The 16,057-nt window shown below is 37.5% G+C and overlaps 1 protein-coding gene across 2 annotated transcripts in view; it reads left to right on the top strand.

The window, feature by feature from the left end:
- Positions 1–8,895, top strand: part of CAAP1 (caspase activity and apoptosis inhibitor 1) — a 30,151-nt gene extending 21,256 nt beyond the window's left edge. For both annotated transcript variants that reach the window (XM_054727409.1, XM_054727410.1), the window contains exon 6: positions 7,674–8,895. In XM_054727409.1, coding sequence (XP_054583384.1) covers positions 7,674–8,020 — 347 coding nt within the window. In that variant the 3' untranslated portion in view covers positions 8,021–8,895. The remainder of the gene's footprint in view (positions 1–7,673) is intronic.
- The last annotated feature ends 7,162 nt before the right edge of the window (positions 8,896–16,057 follow it).

A 16,057-nucleotide genomic window follows, 5' to 3' on the forward strand; every position in this document is an offset into this window, starting at 1 on the left:
TTGTTAAAGGTGGAGAATATTTTTAAAATATCAAATCTCTGCTAATACTAATGAGTTTTTCTATTTATCTAAATAAATTTGATTAAGACATTCAGTAATATTAAAATAATGGTCTATATTGAAATTGTTGCTATAAAGTTTACAATTGGGGAATATGGGTAATTTTGAAAATTATTCTCCTTTATAACTTTAAGAATTAAGCTCTTGTCCTTAGAAGTTGTTAGGGTAAACTTTTTTTTTTTTTTTTAAATCTTGACCCGAGGATACTTTCCCATTGATTTTTTTTTTTTTTTTTTTTTTTTTAAAGAGAGTGGAAGAGCCGAAACCGGTTTGGCTCAGTGGGTAGAGCGTCGGTCTGTGGACTGAAAGGTCCCAGGTTCGATTCCGGTCAAGGGCATGTACATTGGTTGGGTATGCAAGAGGCAGCTGGTCGATGTTTCTCTCTCATCGATGTTTCTAGCTCTCTGTCCCTCTCCTTTCCACTCTGTAGAAAATCAATAAAATATATAAAAAAAAAAAAGAGAGTGGAAGAGTGGGAGTGAGGGTGTAGAGAGAGAGAAAGAACACACACACACACACACACACACACACACAACATAATTGTGAGAGAGCTACATTGATTGGTTGCCTCCTGCATGCACCAGGACCGGAGCATGGTATCCAGCTTGCAACCCAGGTGTGTGCCCTTGTTTGGGAATCAAATCGGAGACCCTTTGGTATGTGGGCTAACACTATAATCGCTGAACCACGTCGGCCAGAGCAGGATACATTTTGTTTTTTTACTTTACATGAGAAATACCTAAGTTAAATGTGGGTATTGAGATTGAAGATAACAAGTTGAAATCACTTGAAAATATTTGAAGGTCTGCCAAATGGAAGAGTGATTAAGCTTGATCTGTATTGCTTTGGAGAATAAAAATAGGGCTAGCAGATAAAGTTATCATTTGACTATTTCAAATAATCACAAGTAACAGAAAATGCAGTGGGCTGCCTTCTGAAATACTTTCCTGTTGCTGAAGGTGTTTGAAAACAGATTATAATAAACGGCCACTTGGTGACACTGTTGTAGAGCTCATTCGAGTAAATGTTTGGCTGTTTGGCCTTGATCTTGAAGTTCTTTTCTAGCTGTCAGATTTTGTAAATGCCAGTGCCTAGTGCAGTGTCTTCACTTGGGAAGAGTGTGTAATAACTGGTTTCTTAGATTGTTTAATGGAAGCAGAATGAAATATACAATTTCTTTCTAACTCTATATTTTTAAAATTCTATTAGAGGAAAAGATACTTGATTTAAAATGTCTTTAAATTATATGATGATTCCTTGGGATGCATACATATGAGTATAATCATAAAAATAAATATGCAACCATATGGCATATAAAATTATCGAAATCAATAAGGCGTGTACTACATCTTACTCGAATCTTTTACATTAGTTTTATCATGCAAAGTTTTGTTGTGCTTAGGCTCAGATCTTTTTCTTTTTTTATTCAGATAACATTGGTTTTTAACAGCAATTTTCAACCTTTTTCATCTCATGGCACACATAAATTAATTACTAAAATTCTGTGGCACATCAAAAAGATTATATTTTTTCCCGTTCTCACAGAAAAAAAAGTATAATTTTCATTCATTCACATTGGACAGCTATTGTTGTGTTGGCTGTTGTCATTTTTTTATTTGACAAGCTAAGGGAAAAGAGGTCAGTGCCCCTGACTAAATAGTCAGTTATTGCATGTTTTAAAAATTCTTGCAGCACACTGATTGAAAATCTCTGTTTTATAACATTTTGTAAGTTTCAAATATACAGCATTATAATTTGACATCTTGGTTTTTTAAAAAATGTAGTTGCCTCATGCAATTATATTTTGGCCTTCTATTTCACAAGTTAGTAAATTATCTTTGAGAACTATCTTAAAAGCTTTAAGAAATTGAAAATTAGACTTTTAATAGGGAAAAAATGCACCTACTGGGTGCGGTTCGGTGGTTGAGCATCATCCCACGAATCAGGAGGTCATGGTTCAGTTCCTGGTCAGGGTACATGCCTGGATTGCGGGCTTGATCCCCAGTGAGGGGCACTTGCAGGAGGCAGCTGATAAATATGCCTCTCTAATCGATGTTTCTATCCCTCTTCCTTCATCTCTCAATTAAAAATTATATTTTTTAAAAAAGGGGGTAAAATGTTTTCAATGGCTAAGCTATGTGATGAAAGTTTAGAATAGATATTTTCTTTGGGCTTCTTTCAGCCTTTCTGAGCACTGGTCACCAAAGTGTGATTATGTACACTCTCAGAGAATAAAGAAAGAAAGCACCAGAACTTATATAGTAAATAAACGTGTATATACTTATATATTTAACTATTTCCCTGTTAAAATTTCAGATTATGCATATGATTGGGATGGTACATATTAATTTATAAGTAAATAAAAAGTATAGTGTGGCAGGTACTTACAAAAAAATGTTTTCACGGATATTTTTATTTAGATAGTGAAGTTGCACTGATAGTTACACCACTCTCTTAGACTGTCATAAAGAATTGATAATGGCCATAGCTTATTCATCTATTAATTCTAAAAAATTAAATGTGATATAAGAGATTTTGCCATTGTTTGGTAAAGGTATTAAATATAAAACTATATGAGACCATTTGAATCCTTAAGATGAGGGATAAATGGAAAAACCCAATTAATTTTTGTTCTTGTTGGTGCTGTTATTGTTGTTCTAAGGTAGTACTGACTAGGGGAGGCAAAGCTGAGTAAGTAGAGGGACTAAATAAAAAGAAATGAATTTGCAGTTTTAATGTTGAATTTTGCTGAAAAGAACTTCACAGCCAATAGCTCAAAGAATAAATACATTTATAAAAATTTAAAAGTTGAGAAAAATGTCATCAGAGAGACTTTTGTTGCTTTGTAAAAGAAGAGAATAAAGATTATCAGTTAATCAGCATTTGTAGGCCAAGAGTTTTCCATGCCTACCATGTACGTATTGCTAAATAACTCTCTGGATTGGCAGATGTTTTGTTTTGCCTCTTCCTTTGTATATCTAAACTAGTAGCCCTGTGCACGAATCCATGCGCCAGTAGCTCTCTGCAGGGCCTGGCCGCTCCGTGCCCACTGCCCAGAGGCTCTCCGCGTCCCAGAGGCCCATCCGTGGCCAGGCGCAGAACGCTTGCCTCGTTGCCGGGGCAACAAAGCAAGCATTCCGCCAGGCCGCTCACACTGCCTGCTCTCAGTGGCTGTCTCCCCACCCCCCGGGACTGGGGGACTCTGGCGGGGCTGAGAGGACTGGGCGCTGCCATCTTTGTGATGGAGTGACGGTTAATTTGCATATTAACCTTTTATTAGATAGGCTTGCAGATATTAGCGCTAGAAAGCTGAAGGAGAGTGGGAAGAAAGTGTTACAGGGCTGTCTGGTGTTGGAAGCAGATAAGCATATGTACCACTGATAAAGTTTGAGTCTAATTCCTTTCTTCCTAACCCTAGTTGCGCCTTCTTGACCAGCTGTATTCACAGAATGCAGCTTCTCAAAATGAGTTAACTTCTTTAAAGGATTTCAAACACTGTTCTGGGGAAATGCTGTCCAGTTCAGCAATTGGTAAAGCAAAAAGTGGTGTAACCATAGTGTAACTTAAGAATTTATATTTCTTATCTCATTCCTTTGAGCTTTTCACAAGTTATTACCAACAATGACACCAAATGTGATCCTCCCTGCTTTTATTTTATTTTTTTTAAAGATTTTTAATTGATTTTTAGAGAGAGAGTAAGGGAGACAGAAACATCAAAGTGAGAGTGAGACATAAATCCTGTCTCCTGAACCACCTACCTGGGATCGAGTCCGCAACCTGGGCATGTGCCCTGACCCAGAATTGAACTGGCAACCTTTAGGTGCATAGGGCGACACCCAACCAACTGAACCACACTGACCAGGGTCTCCCTGTGTTTTTAAATTTAATTTAATTTTTTCCAACTTTCTGCTTTTTAATTTGTCTCTTTCTGTGAGTAGTAGTTAAATGAAAGGGTGAAAATTACATTTTCTATGGCTGATTAGCCCACACTGTTTTTGTACCTTTTGAAGGCCCCTCTGTTGCAATTAAATATGATACTTTTCTAGATTTAAAAAATAATAAACTAAACTGGCAAGGCTTTTAGATGCATAATGCTTTACGTGTTTTATCAAGAATGAAATTACAAATAATTTGATTCAGTATTTTGAGAGAAATGTTAATTTTCATGTGTTTTTTAAATTATACCCATTTTAAGCATTCTGTCTTTTGGTGTATTTCATAGGCTTCTAGACATACTCTTAGGGCAGCTGCTTTGGCGGTTACAAACTCCAAACCTTCATCAGATGTTTGGATCCCCTCTGAATCCTCTGTGCTTTGATCTCGTTCATTGGGAAAAGTACCTTCTTATGTAAAAGTGCTCCTACCAAAGGAAAGATAGTAAACATTAGGCTTGCAGTCATCCAGATTTTGTTATCATTTCCTGACCCTTTTTCACATCCCCCACCATTAGTCTATGATTTAATTAGCAGTTTTGGTTGCCACATCATATAATTGATTTATGTTGAGCTTACAGATAGCAGACTTTAATTTTTTTTAAATTAATATTTCTTAGATTTTTGAAACAGCTTTAGAGTTTCTATATACTCACTCACCACCTCTTCTCCCAGTTTCCATTATTAATATCTTACATTAGTGTGGAAAATTTATTATAATTGATGATTCAGTATTAATACATTGTTATTAACTAAAGTCCATTGTTTACATTAGGGGTCATTCCTAGTGTTTTATATTCTACTAGAGGCTCGGTGCATGAAATTTCGTGCATGGGGGGTCCCCCCCCAACCCAGCCTGCTCTCTTTCACAATCCAGGACTGGCTCCTAACTACTCACCTGCCTGATCGCCCCTAACTGTGCCCCCTGCTGGCCTGGTCACCCCCAACTGGCCCCCAACTGCACCCCCCTCCCCGCCAGCCTGGTCGTCCCTTACTGCCCCCCTGCTGGCCTGGTCGCCCCCAACTGCCCTCCTTTGCGGGCCTGGTTGCCCCACACAGCCTGTTGTTTGGTCATTTGGTCGCCCCTCACTAACCCCCTGCTGGCCTGGTTGCCCCACGCAGCCTGCTGGTCAGTCATTTGGTTGTCCCTCACTAACCCCCCTGCCGGCCTGGTTGCCCCACGCAGCCTGCTGGTCAGTCATTTGGTTGCCCCTCACTACTCCCCCCCCCGCCGGCCTGGTTGCCCCACGCAGCCTGCTGCTCAGTCATTTGGTTGCCCCTCACTAACCCCCCTGCCGGCCTAGTCGCCCCACGCAGCCTGTTCGGTTGTCCATTCAGTTGCGATGGTCATTTAGGCTTTTATAAATATAGATGGCTTTTGATAACTGTATAACATGTATCCACCATTACAGTACCATTAGAATATAGTTTCACCTGTTCATCCTTCCCCCAGACTCCTGGCAACCACCCATCTTTTACTGTCTAGTTTTGTCTTTTCTGGATATCATACAGCTAGAATCACAGAGTATGTAGTCTTTTTACATTGGTTTCTTTCACTTGTCAATGTGCATTTGAGGTTCTTCCATGTCTTTTTGTGATTTGATAGTTCATTTCTTTTGTTGCTGAATAATTTTCCATTGTCTGGATGTGCTGCAGTTTGTTTATCCACTGACCTATTGAAGGACATCTTGTTTGCTTCCAAGTCATGAATAAAAGCTGCTACAGTCATTTGTAGGCAGGTTTTTGTGTGGACATAATTTTAACTCTGGGTAAATACTAAGTTTAGTTTTGTAAGAAACTGTCAGACTGTCTTTCAGAGTGCTACACCATTTTACATTCCCGCCAACAATGAATGTATTCCTGTTCCAAATTCTTGCTAGCATTTGGTGCTCTCATTGTTTTGTATTTTGGTCATTGTTATAGGTGTGTAATGGTATCTAGTTTTATTTTGTAACACCCTAATGGCATATGATGTTGATTTTCTTTTCATATGCTTTGCCATCCATATATCTTATTTGGTGACTTGTCTCTTCAGATCTTTTCCCCATTTTTAAATTGGGTTGTTTGTTTTCTAATTGTTGAGTTTCAGGAGTTCTTCTATAGTTTGGATTTCATTCCTTTATCAGATGTGTTTTGCAAATATTTTCTCTCAGTCTGTGGCTTGTCTTTTCATTCTCTTACTATTTATTCATATTTACACATACTTTGTAGGTCTATGTATCTTACATATTGGATTTATTCAGGTGGCTTTAAGAGACCCATGAGAAGATATACTCAGCCTGAACCACCATTCCAATCTGTGAAGCTTGTGGTCTTTCTGATTCTGTTAAGATCTGGGAGGCAGAATAGAATGTTGAAGTGCATAGATTTTCAAAATATACTCAGGTTTGACTTTGGTTCTGCCATTTTAATTATGTGAACAAAGGCAAGTTACTTAAACTCTCTGTCCCTCAGTTTCCTCATTTATGAAATGGAGATAATAATTATGAGTGTCTATTATTATGTTGGCATAAAAGAGTTATAGATAAGTGCTTAGTAATAGTAAGTGCTCAATAAATGTTAGCTCTTGTAATTATTTCTACCATCATTATTGTTGTCATTAACGCTTTCTGCTTCATCCCCTCCATATCATCCTGGATATCTAATTGGTAAAATTGTTTCTTTATTGAATTATAGTCTGCATTTATGTAACTTTTACTTATTGGTCCTTTTGTGTCCTTTGGATTATGGAAAATGAACTTAATACCGCTTCTGAATGATATCTCTTTGACTTTTGAAGCTGATCCCTTCTATTATCAGAATTTCTTCATCGATCAACCTGTTTTGTAAATAAGTTTTCCTTACCATAAGGAAGTTAAGAAAGTTAACATTTTGGGGATCATAACTTTTAAAATATATTAGAATTTAAAAGATAAATAAATTGAAGGTATAAATGAGCACTCAGAGTTGTAAATGACACCTGGATTTGAGTGATGTTCAAGGCCCAAGTGGCTGAGAGCTATAATCTGCATTTATATTCATTTGTCATCAGTTATAGAAGTTTTATAACAAATGCATTTTAAAAAATTATGGTGTACTAACTTTATTAATTAAAATCCTCTTGATGAAAATGTATTTTATCTTAGAAAATGGCCTTAGGCATTCTCCTTTAATTTATTGGTTTAGAACAAAGTGTTTGAAAAAGCATATGAAAAGATTTGGGATAATTGCAATGTACATGGTGTCCAGCTTACTAATGATTTTTTTCCTTTTTTGTAGTTTATAAAGCAACGTATTTTAAACTCTTCCTCCTAGAATGGAATTTTGCTTCAATAATAAGCAGTACCCTATCCCCAAAGGGTTTCCAATGTCAGTTTTCAATTTGTAATGTAGAAGTTTCACTGTGGTGTAAAGTGTTATGACATTTTATTTAGGAAAAAAGATCACAGAACTCCATATGATGGTATACATTTCCCAATGCTTACATGTTTTAAATTGGAATGAAAAATACATTAAAATTTACATTAAATTATATCTGTTTTCAAAGTGGAGGAGTTAGTGGGATGGGGATTATAGAATATGTTTGGGACTCCATGGTGGGAGGTGTGGGTCAAAGAAGCCTGTGAAGCATAAATAGAAAGGAAATTTTGACTAAGGCAATTAGATTACATGGTTCTTTCCCACTTTTTTTGTTTGTTACAGGCAAAGGGGAAGATAGTGATGTACTCAGTATAAATGCAGATGCTTATGACAGCGACATAGAAGGCCCATGCAATGAAGAGACAGCTGCTCCTGAGGTCCCAGAAAATACAGTCCAGAGTGAAGCTGGTCAGATAGATGACCTGGAGAAAGACATTGAGAAAAGTGTGAATGAGATTCTGGGACTGGCAGAGTCTAGCCCGAAGGAGCCCAAAGCAGCTACCCTGACTGTTCCTCCACCAGAAGATGTCCAGCCTTCTGCACAGCAGCTGGAGCTGCTAGAACTTGAGATGAGGGCAAGAGCCATTAAAGCCCTGATGAAAGCTGGTGATATAAAAAAGCAAGCCTAGTTATTTAATTTGAACCTGAATTTTAGGTGTGTTTGAACAAAGCCACATGATATGACTTTGTATCTGACATTTATTTTGGGTCTTACATGATATTTCTCATGTAACCCTTATTAGATAAACTCAATTTAGACCTAAAATACCTATGGCTATTTTTGTTGATGTTACTTTTATATTATATATGTGTTGTTATTGTTTTATGAGTTTATGGCAAATATTGTTAGGTAATTGGATACTTCGTTAGATAAGTATTTTAGCTTGTCTTCAGATTAATATCTGAAAAGCCATTAGCAAAGAGTCATGGTAATTTTTTTCTTTATTTTTAAATATTTTGGTACCAAACCTAAAAGCTTAAGAAAAATTGACTAAGCATGTTGCTCTTAAGACCCCCTATATTTTGCAATGAAATATTAAATTAGTGCTCCTAGATTTGTTAACAATTTAAGAATTTTAGTTATGCTTATATGCACCTTGAAAATATGTATTATCTTGAAGATATATACCTTCTATGGTTGTGGATTTACTAGTAAATAAAAACCGAGTAACATTTTTTACTGTAAGGCTTAGAGATCTGAAATGTCTGAGGAAAACTTAATAAAGAAAAAAAGGACTTAATGTAAGTCAGTTTTTAATAATGTAGAGTAGTTGCCCAATTTTAGTTCCAATAGACAAGCCATTCTGACAGGTATTTGATTTTTATTGGACACTTTGTTGAAGTGTTTTTCTTCACTAAAAAGGGAACACATTTTCATTTTCATTCCAAGCTATCCGGAAGAGGAGAATATTTTATCATATAGATTTTCATCTGTTGTTTTTGCTTGAAGATCTGATGTGCTATAATTCAATGAATTAAAAATAATAAAGACTGTCATTCTGGATTTGAAGACTTTTGATACTTTTCCAAAAACAAAATTAATTTCAGGAAGCTTTGATAAGTCGATGTTATAATTAATCTAATTTTGTAGTTTTTGTAAATAACAGTTATGGATGCATTTTGCCCCATCACTAATTGTAGTTGTTTGATACCAAACTACATTTAGGTAGAGACTCTTAACTTAAAATAAATTGTTGTTGTTTTTTTCCTAAAATATAAATCTCGAACTGTTGTTTTTATAGTTGCTCACAGGGTATTTTATGTATAAGCCATGCTTTCCAAATATTCTATGAGGATTTTCCTCAGACACTAAACTTTCAGGGATTGTTTTATAACTGGTTTAATTATATATACACTAGAGGCCTGGTGCACGAAATTTTGCACAGTGAGGTCCCTAGGCCTGGCCGGTGATTGAAGCACAAGTGTCTGACATGGAAGGGCAGGTCCCAGCTGACCTCTGGCCCCTGGGCAGCACCTGGGCCCCCGCTCGCACCTGCCTTGGCCTGGCGCCGCCTACTCACCTGCTCCACCATCCTGCCTCGGTCCCGCTCTTGTCAGGGCCAGAAGCACCTCCACTGCAGCCCGCTGCCAGCACCTCATCACCAACGCCCACCATGTTCCATGCTGCTCCCTGGTGGTCAGCGCACATCATAGCAAGCAGTCGAACTCCTGGTCGAAGGACCACCTGAGGGGACAATTTACATATTAGGCTTTTATTATACAGGATTTTAGAAGGTTACTTATAGAAATAGGGAGTATTTATGGAACACTGGAGTTGCAGTTATGAATTTTTTGTTGTTCCTGAACAACAAATAACTTTGTCATGTTTTTTTCCTCCCTGAATTTTTCTGATGAAGCGGAGGCCTGCATCATTTGAAAAGCTTCTCTTAGGCTGGTGAATGTGAATATGGTTTAAATACGGTTTCTTGTAGTTAACTGCTTCAAGATAAAAAAAGCATTGATTATAGTAACATTTTCTGTCAACTTAAAGTTAAAATGATAAAATACTGCAGAATAAACTGTAATAATGCTGCTACTAATTATAAAATGCAGTTGATGATGTGTGTGATTAAACATACGGGAGTAGGAAAAGGTCTGAGTGCTGTGTAGCTGATTAAAGTCACCACCTTCAGCATTATGTGTGCTCTATTCAGCGTGCAGGCGGGTTAGAGGACATTTGAGTAGAGTTGGTATGTGTGAGGTGGAATGAGCTGAGCAAATTATAAGCTACTTAGAGTCCTACTTAGAAAAGCAACTTTTCTCTTACTCTTTTTTAATATTGAAAGACAGGAGAGCTTTTTGAAAATGAATGACTTTAGAGAACAGGGATAAGTTTGCTCTAGACATGCCTAAGTAATGAGAAAATAATATGTATTGATCTGATGCTGTTATTTAAATCATCTGCTCACAGGTATTTATTGATTACCTTTGAGGTGTTTCGTCTTCTTCAGAATCTTAAACTCAAGGATGTTACAGTATAGATTTAAGTGTAGAATAGACTGACTAAAAAAGATATGGGTGCTACTTCCTTTTATATCTCATTCCTCCTTCTTTTGCCAAGGTAAGGAAAATTTCTAGACAATGTTCAATTAATTAAAAGAGAAAAAATTTGGCAGCCTAATTTTCCATTTAAAGCAGCCCATTTGACTAGGAACTTGGCTGAAATCTTGAATGATAGGTGGCAACTGATTAGACCGTGGCCCAGTTTTTGATGCTCCTACTAATTTACATACTAACATATATCCTAAAAACCTATTATCATGTTACCTGTGTAACATACTAATTATGGAAAATCACCTAAACTCCTCAAATCCTTTTGTTGAGCACCATCAATTCCTTAAAACTACCAGACAATATATCCTTTTAAAATATATCTTGTTACCAAAACCTACTTTCAATAAATTTGTTAGATCCCAGGGCATGATTAGCTATCTGAGTAGAGGTGTTCAGAGTCATTTGAACGGTAATACAATTTGTGATAAAATATGGGGTGGGGCAAAAGTAGGTTCACAGTTAATTGTATGGAAAATACAAAAATAATACAAGAATAAACTTTTGCATACTCACAACTGTAAACCTACTTTTGCTCCACACTATGTATTTTTTAATATTGTTTTCAAGGTAGATAAAACGGGGGTGAACCCATAATTTGGGCCAAATATAGCTGGCAGCCTAAAAGTTTTAAAATTTCATAGTTCTGTTCATCATAAAAAGTAGAAGAGAGTTCAGTTATAGATTTCCTTTATTGTACCTGTTTAGTTCTTAAAAAGTAAAAGACCAATATGCTTTAACTTAAAACTACTAGATTTTATCTTCAAGTACACTCCCTTTTTAAAACAAAAAATGCTAATGAATATATTAGTAGGAACTCAAGTACATTTCCTGGATATTTAATCATTTTAAAAAGCATTGTGATGCAGCTCTGGCCCCTGACTCAGTTAGCTGGAGCACCCTCCTGTACACATAAAGGTTGGGGGTTTGATCGCTGGTCAGAGTGCATGCCATCAATGGATGTTTCTCCTTCTCTCCCTCTCTAAAATCAATAAAAATTAAATTTAAAAAAAAAGCATTGTGATACAATAAAAAGAGTGGAGTTAAATGAAAAGACTGAGAGTTAAGAGCAGAAGGTTCTGATTCTGTCTAAACCAGCTGTGTTACCTTGGATGGAAATATGCCCAGTCGGTGTAGCTTGGTGGTTGAATGTCTACCTATGAACCAGGAGGTTGTGCTTAGATTCCTGGTCAGGGCCCATGCCCGGGTTGTGTAGAGAATCAATGATTCTCATCATTGATGTTTCTATCTCCCTCTCCCTTCCTCTCTGAAATCAATAAAAATATATTTTAAAAAATAAAGTGAGGGAAATAAATTGTTAACCAATATATGATTTCTTTCTGCTATAATATTTTGTCATTCTAGTACAGAATACCGTAAAAATTTGGGAAATTTTTAAATTCAGGTACTTACCTCTTTCCTTCTTCCCATTGAAAATTAAGCAATCCAGTTAATCTCTCTCTGTCCCATAGAGTTGCTGGATATGAACAATAATCCAGTGTGGTGTTGTTTTATTTTTACCTATTACGGTCTATTGTCAGGATAACTTGGTAAGTATACTGTCTACAATTACTTTGGCCTATAAACTTAGGTTATCTTTAATTTTGTATTTTATTTATTTCAAGATAATATATAATAATGTTAAGTCAAAAAGAGTTTTTTTCCAAGGCTTATAATGAAAAATAGTACTCCCTTTTCCTATTCTTTTTACATCAGCTTTTGCTATTGAAGGTAAACACTTTCAAATCTTTTAGCCATTTTTTCCATTATATCTGTTTTTAAGTAACATGATTATTATCTATTTTGTGATATTTTAGGTTTAGTTTGTATCTATTGATCTATTTGGAATATGAAGGTTAAACTCTGTTCTACCTTCCCCCTAAACACATACCTCCCTCCCTCATCCTTCCAATATAAGTGCCGTTGCAGTGCACTTTTTGGTTAAGTTAGCCTTTAATATTTATACTGTTTTGACTATGTAAATGCTATTCGTAATTGGGTATGTATGGTATCTATAATTCCTTCTTTGGTCCAATTATTGTTTTCAATTTTTTGGAATTATATAAGTAACATTATTTTATTTGCTCAGTGTTCTTTGTAGTAGACATCAATTTATAACACCTTTCAGAAGTGTAAATTCTCAGCAGGCCATATAATCTTTTTTATTTTTTCTGCCAAGACATTCCCACTGGAGCTCTCACTTCTTTGCTAATCTGGATGGGTTGCTCTTCACCTCTTACGTTGAATATCCCATTTCCTGAATCTTCTGTCTTCCTTTAGTTTATTCCCTCATTGTGATGGCAGACCTCTTGCAACAGCCTCCTGTGAAACAATGCATGAACTGTGAATTGTCTTGACTGGTTGGTGTGACTTGCATGGCTCTGCTCTATCCATACACTTAATTGAAACACTGTGAATGTTTCAGCTGGACGCCATTGTCCTGAATTTTTCAGCATTGCACTGTTGCCTTCCAGCTTTCACCAAATGTGTTGAGAAGTCATTTGTTATTTTCATTCTATCCTATCTAATAAAGAGGGAATATGCTAATTGACCGACATGCCCTCACAAAGATGGCAGTGCCCACAGCCAATAAGGAGGGAATATGCTAATCGACTGTCATGCCCTCAAAGATAGCAGCGCCCACAGCCACAAGATGGCGGCGCTCAGTCCCCTCAGCCTTGCCAGGGTGGCAGGCACGCAGCACAGCCGGGCCCGCTCCCAGATGGGTCCGGCCACTCTGTGCGCCTGCCTCCAGAGTCCCCCAGTCCCCTCAGCCCCCCAGCTGCCCAGGGCTGGCCCGAGGTGCAGGCAAGCCTCTGGTGGCAGCTGCCTAGCTGCTCAGGGCCGGCCCGAGGCGCAGGCAAGCCTCGGACAGAGGCTGTCCAGCCGACGCCTGAGGCGCAGGCAAGCCGCTGATGGAGGCTGCCCAGCCGCCCAGGGCCGCCCGAGGCTCAGGTAACCAGGTTCGGCCGAGGCTTGCACTGCCGGCAGTAGCAGCAGCAGAGGTGTGATGGGGGCATCGCCTTCTCTTGATCACTGGGTTGCCTCCCGCCCCTGAGGGCTCCCGGACTGTGAGAGGGGGCAGGCTGGGCTGAGGGACACCCCCCCCCCCCGGCTCCAGTGCATGAATTTTCATGCACTGGGCCTCCAGTTTACTTATATGTGTCCTGTTTGTTTCTCTGGAAGCTGTTTGGAGCTTATCATTATTCCCGGTATTCTGAAATTTATTGATGATGTGTCAGAGGATGGATTTTTTTTTTTTTTTTTTTAAAGATACTACTCCTGGTCCCCTTTTTTCTGCCTCATACCCTGGCCATGTGAAAACCCTGCCAGGTAAGAGCAGGGGAGCCTACACTGGAAATGATCAGATTTACCTTTTCTCCAGGCTCCATCCTAGTCCTCAAATCAGAAACTGTTGGATGGATCTTTTTTCCTTCATTGAAGGTGGACTCTTTCAGCGGCCAATTTTTATGTCATTCCGTTCTGGGAAGTTTTAAAGTATTGCTTCTTGGATAAGTTCCCTCTACTTTTATTCTGATCTCTATTTCTGGAACTCCTTTTATTAAGATATTGATATCTAGGCCTGATTTTTCAATTTCTTTTTTCTTTTTGAATTTTTATGAGTTTGTTTGAGCCAAATTGATGACAATTTCCAGAAAGCAAGATCTCAAATTCTTTCTGTTTCTTATTGTTTCTACTTTCCACCTTTTTCTTCTACTTATATATATTCTCAATATTCTCTTCCAGTTTTTGATTTTCAAAAAAATTTTAAATTTTTTTGATGATTTTAAAAAAATGATTTAAAAAATTTTTTCCTATCATATTTTTATTTTTTAACATTTTTTCCAATCTTATTTTTAATATCCAAAAGGCCTTTTTGTATTTTAATCTCTGAATATTTCCTTTTAAAAATAGCATCATGCTCTGGGGCTGTCGGGCAATGGCTCCGTCCTGTGTCCTGGGGATCTTGCACATGCCCTGTGAGGCCTGGGCCATGCAGGCAGAGCTTGACCTCTGACCAACCTTAGTCTTGGAGCAGCACCCTAAGGTCCTCCCAGGAACACGGCCAGAGAGGCAGCCTGGTAAGGACCCGTCACAACATTTTCTCATCTGCCTTTTTTTCTGGAGAGGGACTCGCTGTCTTGCAGAGGATATCTTGAGGCAGTTTTCCCATCTGCCTCTGGTGTCTTTGAGATCTGAGACTGTCTTGCCCCACTTAGGGCACCGCTGCAGGCTATAAAATTGCTCAGCTGCATCAGCTCCTCAGCAACAGGGTATTCTTTAAGTTACTTGGTTAATTATGACAAGACTTTATTAAGTTTTTTAAGTTATTTTTATTTTATTTTAAAACCAAAGGCTGTTTTTTTCTACTTGGTAGGAGCAGTTGTTAGCCTGAAGGCAAAATAAGTTAATTCTGCTCCTTATTAGCAAAGGAATGTAGCATCATTAGGTATAATAGTTAATGTCAGTTTAAGGATTTTTTTAAAATCTATTGAGACTAAAACTCATTTATATAAAAAACGTATGGTATTATAGATTCAAAGGACCAGTATTTTAACATTATTTTAAAATTCTTTAGAAGTTTTAAAAGATTTTGTGTGTTTTTTTCTTTGAACAACTTATACTTGTTTATCACCCTTCTGTTTTAGTATATCTTCTCAGTCTGGAACCTATTTTCTCAAAGTCCAAGAGAACCGACTACATGTTTTGGTAGGTAACTGATTTTCCCCTCAAAATACATTTGAGGTAGGATTTTCTTTTTGGTTAATCCTCACCTGAGGATATTTTTCCATTGAATTTTAGAGAGAGTGGAAGGGAAAGGGAGAGATATATAGAGAGAAACATTTATGTGAGAGAAATACAGTGATTGGTTGCCTCTTGAACATGCCCCAACCCGGGCTGGGGATCCAGCCATGTGCCCTTGATCGGAATAGAGCCTGGGACCCTTCAGTCTGAGGGCCGACACTCTATCCTCTGAGCCAAACTGGAGAGGGCTGATGTAGGATTTTTAATAAGATTCTATCTTTAGCCATGCCAGTTGGCTTGGTTGGAGTGTCATCCCGTACACCAAAAAGGTTGTGGTTTTGATTCCCGGTCAGGGCACATGCCTAGGTTGCGGGTTCAATCCTGGCTTGGGGCATGGTAGGAGGCAACCTATCGATGTTTCTCATATCAATATTTTTCTTCCTTTATCCCTCTCCCCCTTCCTCTCTCTAAAAATCAGTAGATATGTCATAGGGTGAGGATAAAATATATATTTTTAATTCTATCTTTAGTGTAATTAAAATCACCACCTTAATAGAAATTTGGTATTATTTCCTATCACATTTATTAGTCTATTATAACATGCTCACAAAATAAACAAAGAAAGACACAAATGAAAAACCTGCCTGAGATGAGATTCAGAACATTTCAGTATATACTACCACCTAAAGTTTTCCTCCCTGTCCTTTGATGTAGCTGATAGTTATAAAACAACCTTTTGGGTATTAAACACCTGTGTAATAGCTTATCTGTGGGATTTTTCTATTAGTAAACATGGCAGAAGAGAATATAATATCAAAAACACTAAGATACCAAATTAAAATCTGATTATGAAGTCCTTTGGCCTATTC

The sequence above is a fragment of the Eptesicus fuscus genome, chromosome 15 (genome assembly GCF_027574615.1).
Source record: "Eptesicus fuscus isolate TK198812 chromosome 15, DD_ASM_mEF_20220401, whole genome shotgun sequence".
NCBI classification, from domain to species: Eukaryota; Metazoa; Chordata; class Mammalia; order Chiroptera; family Vespertilionidae; genus Eptesicus; species Eptesicus fuscus.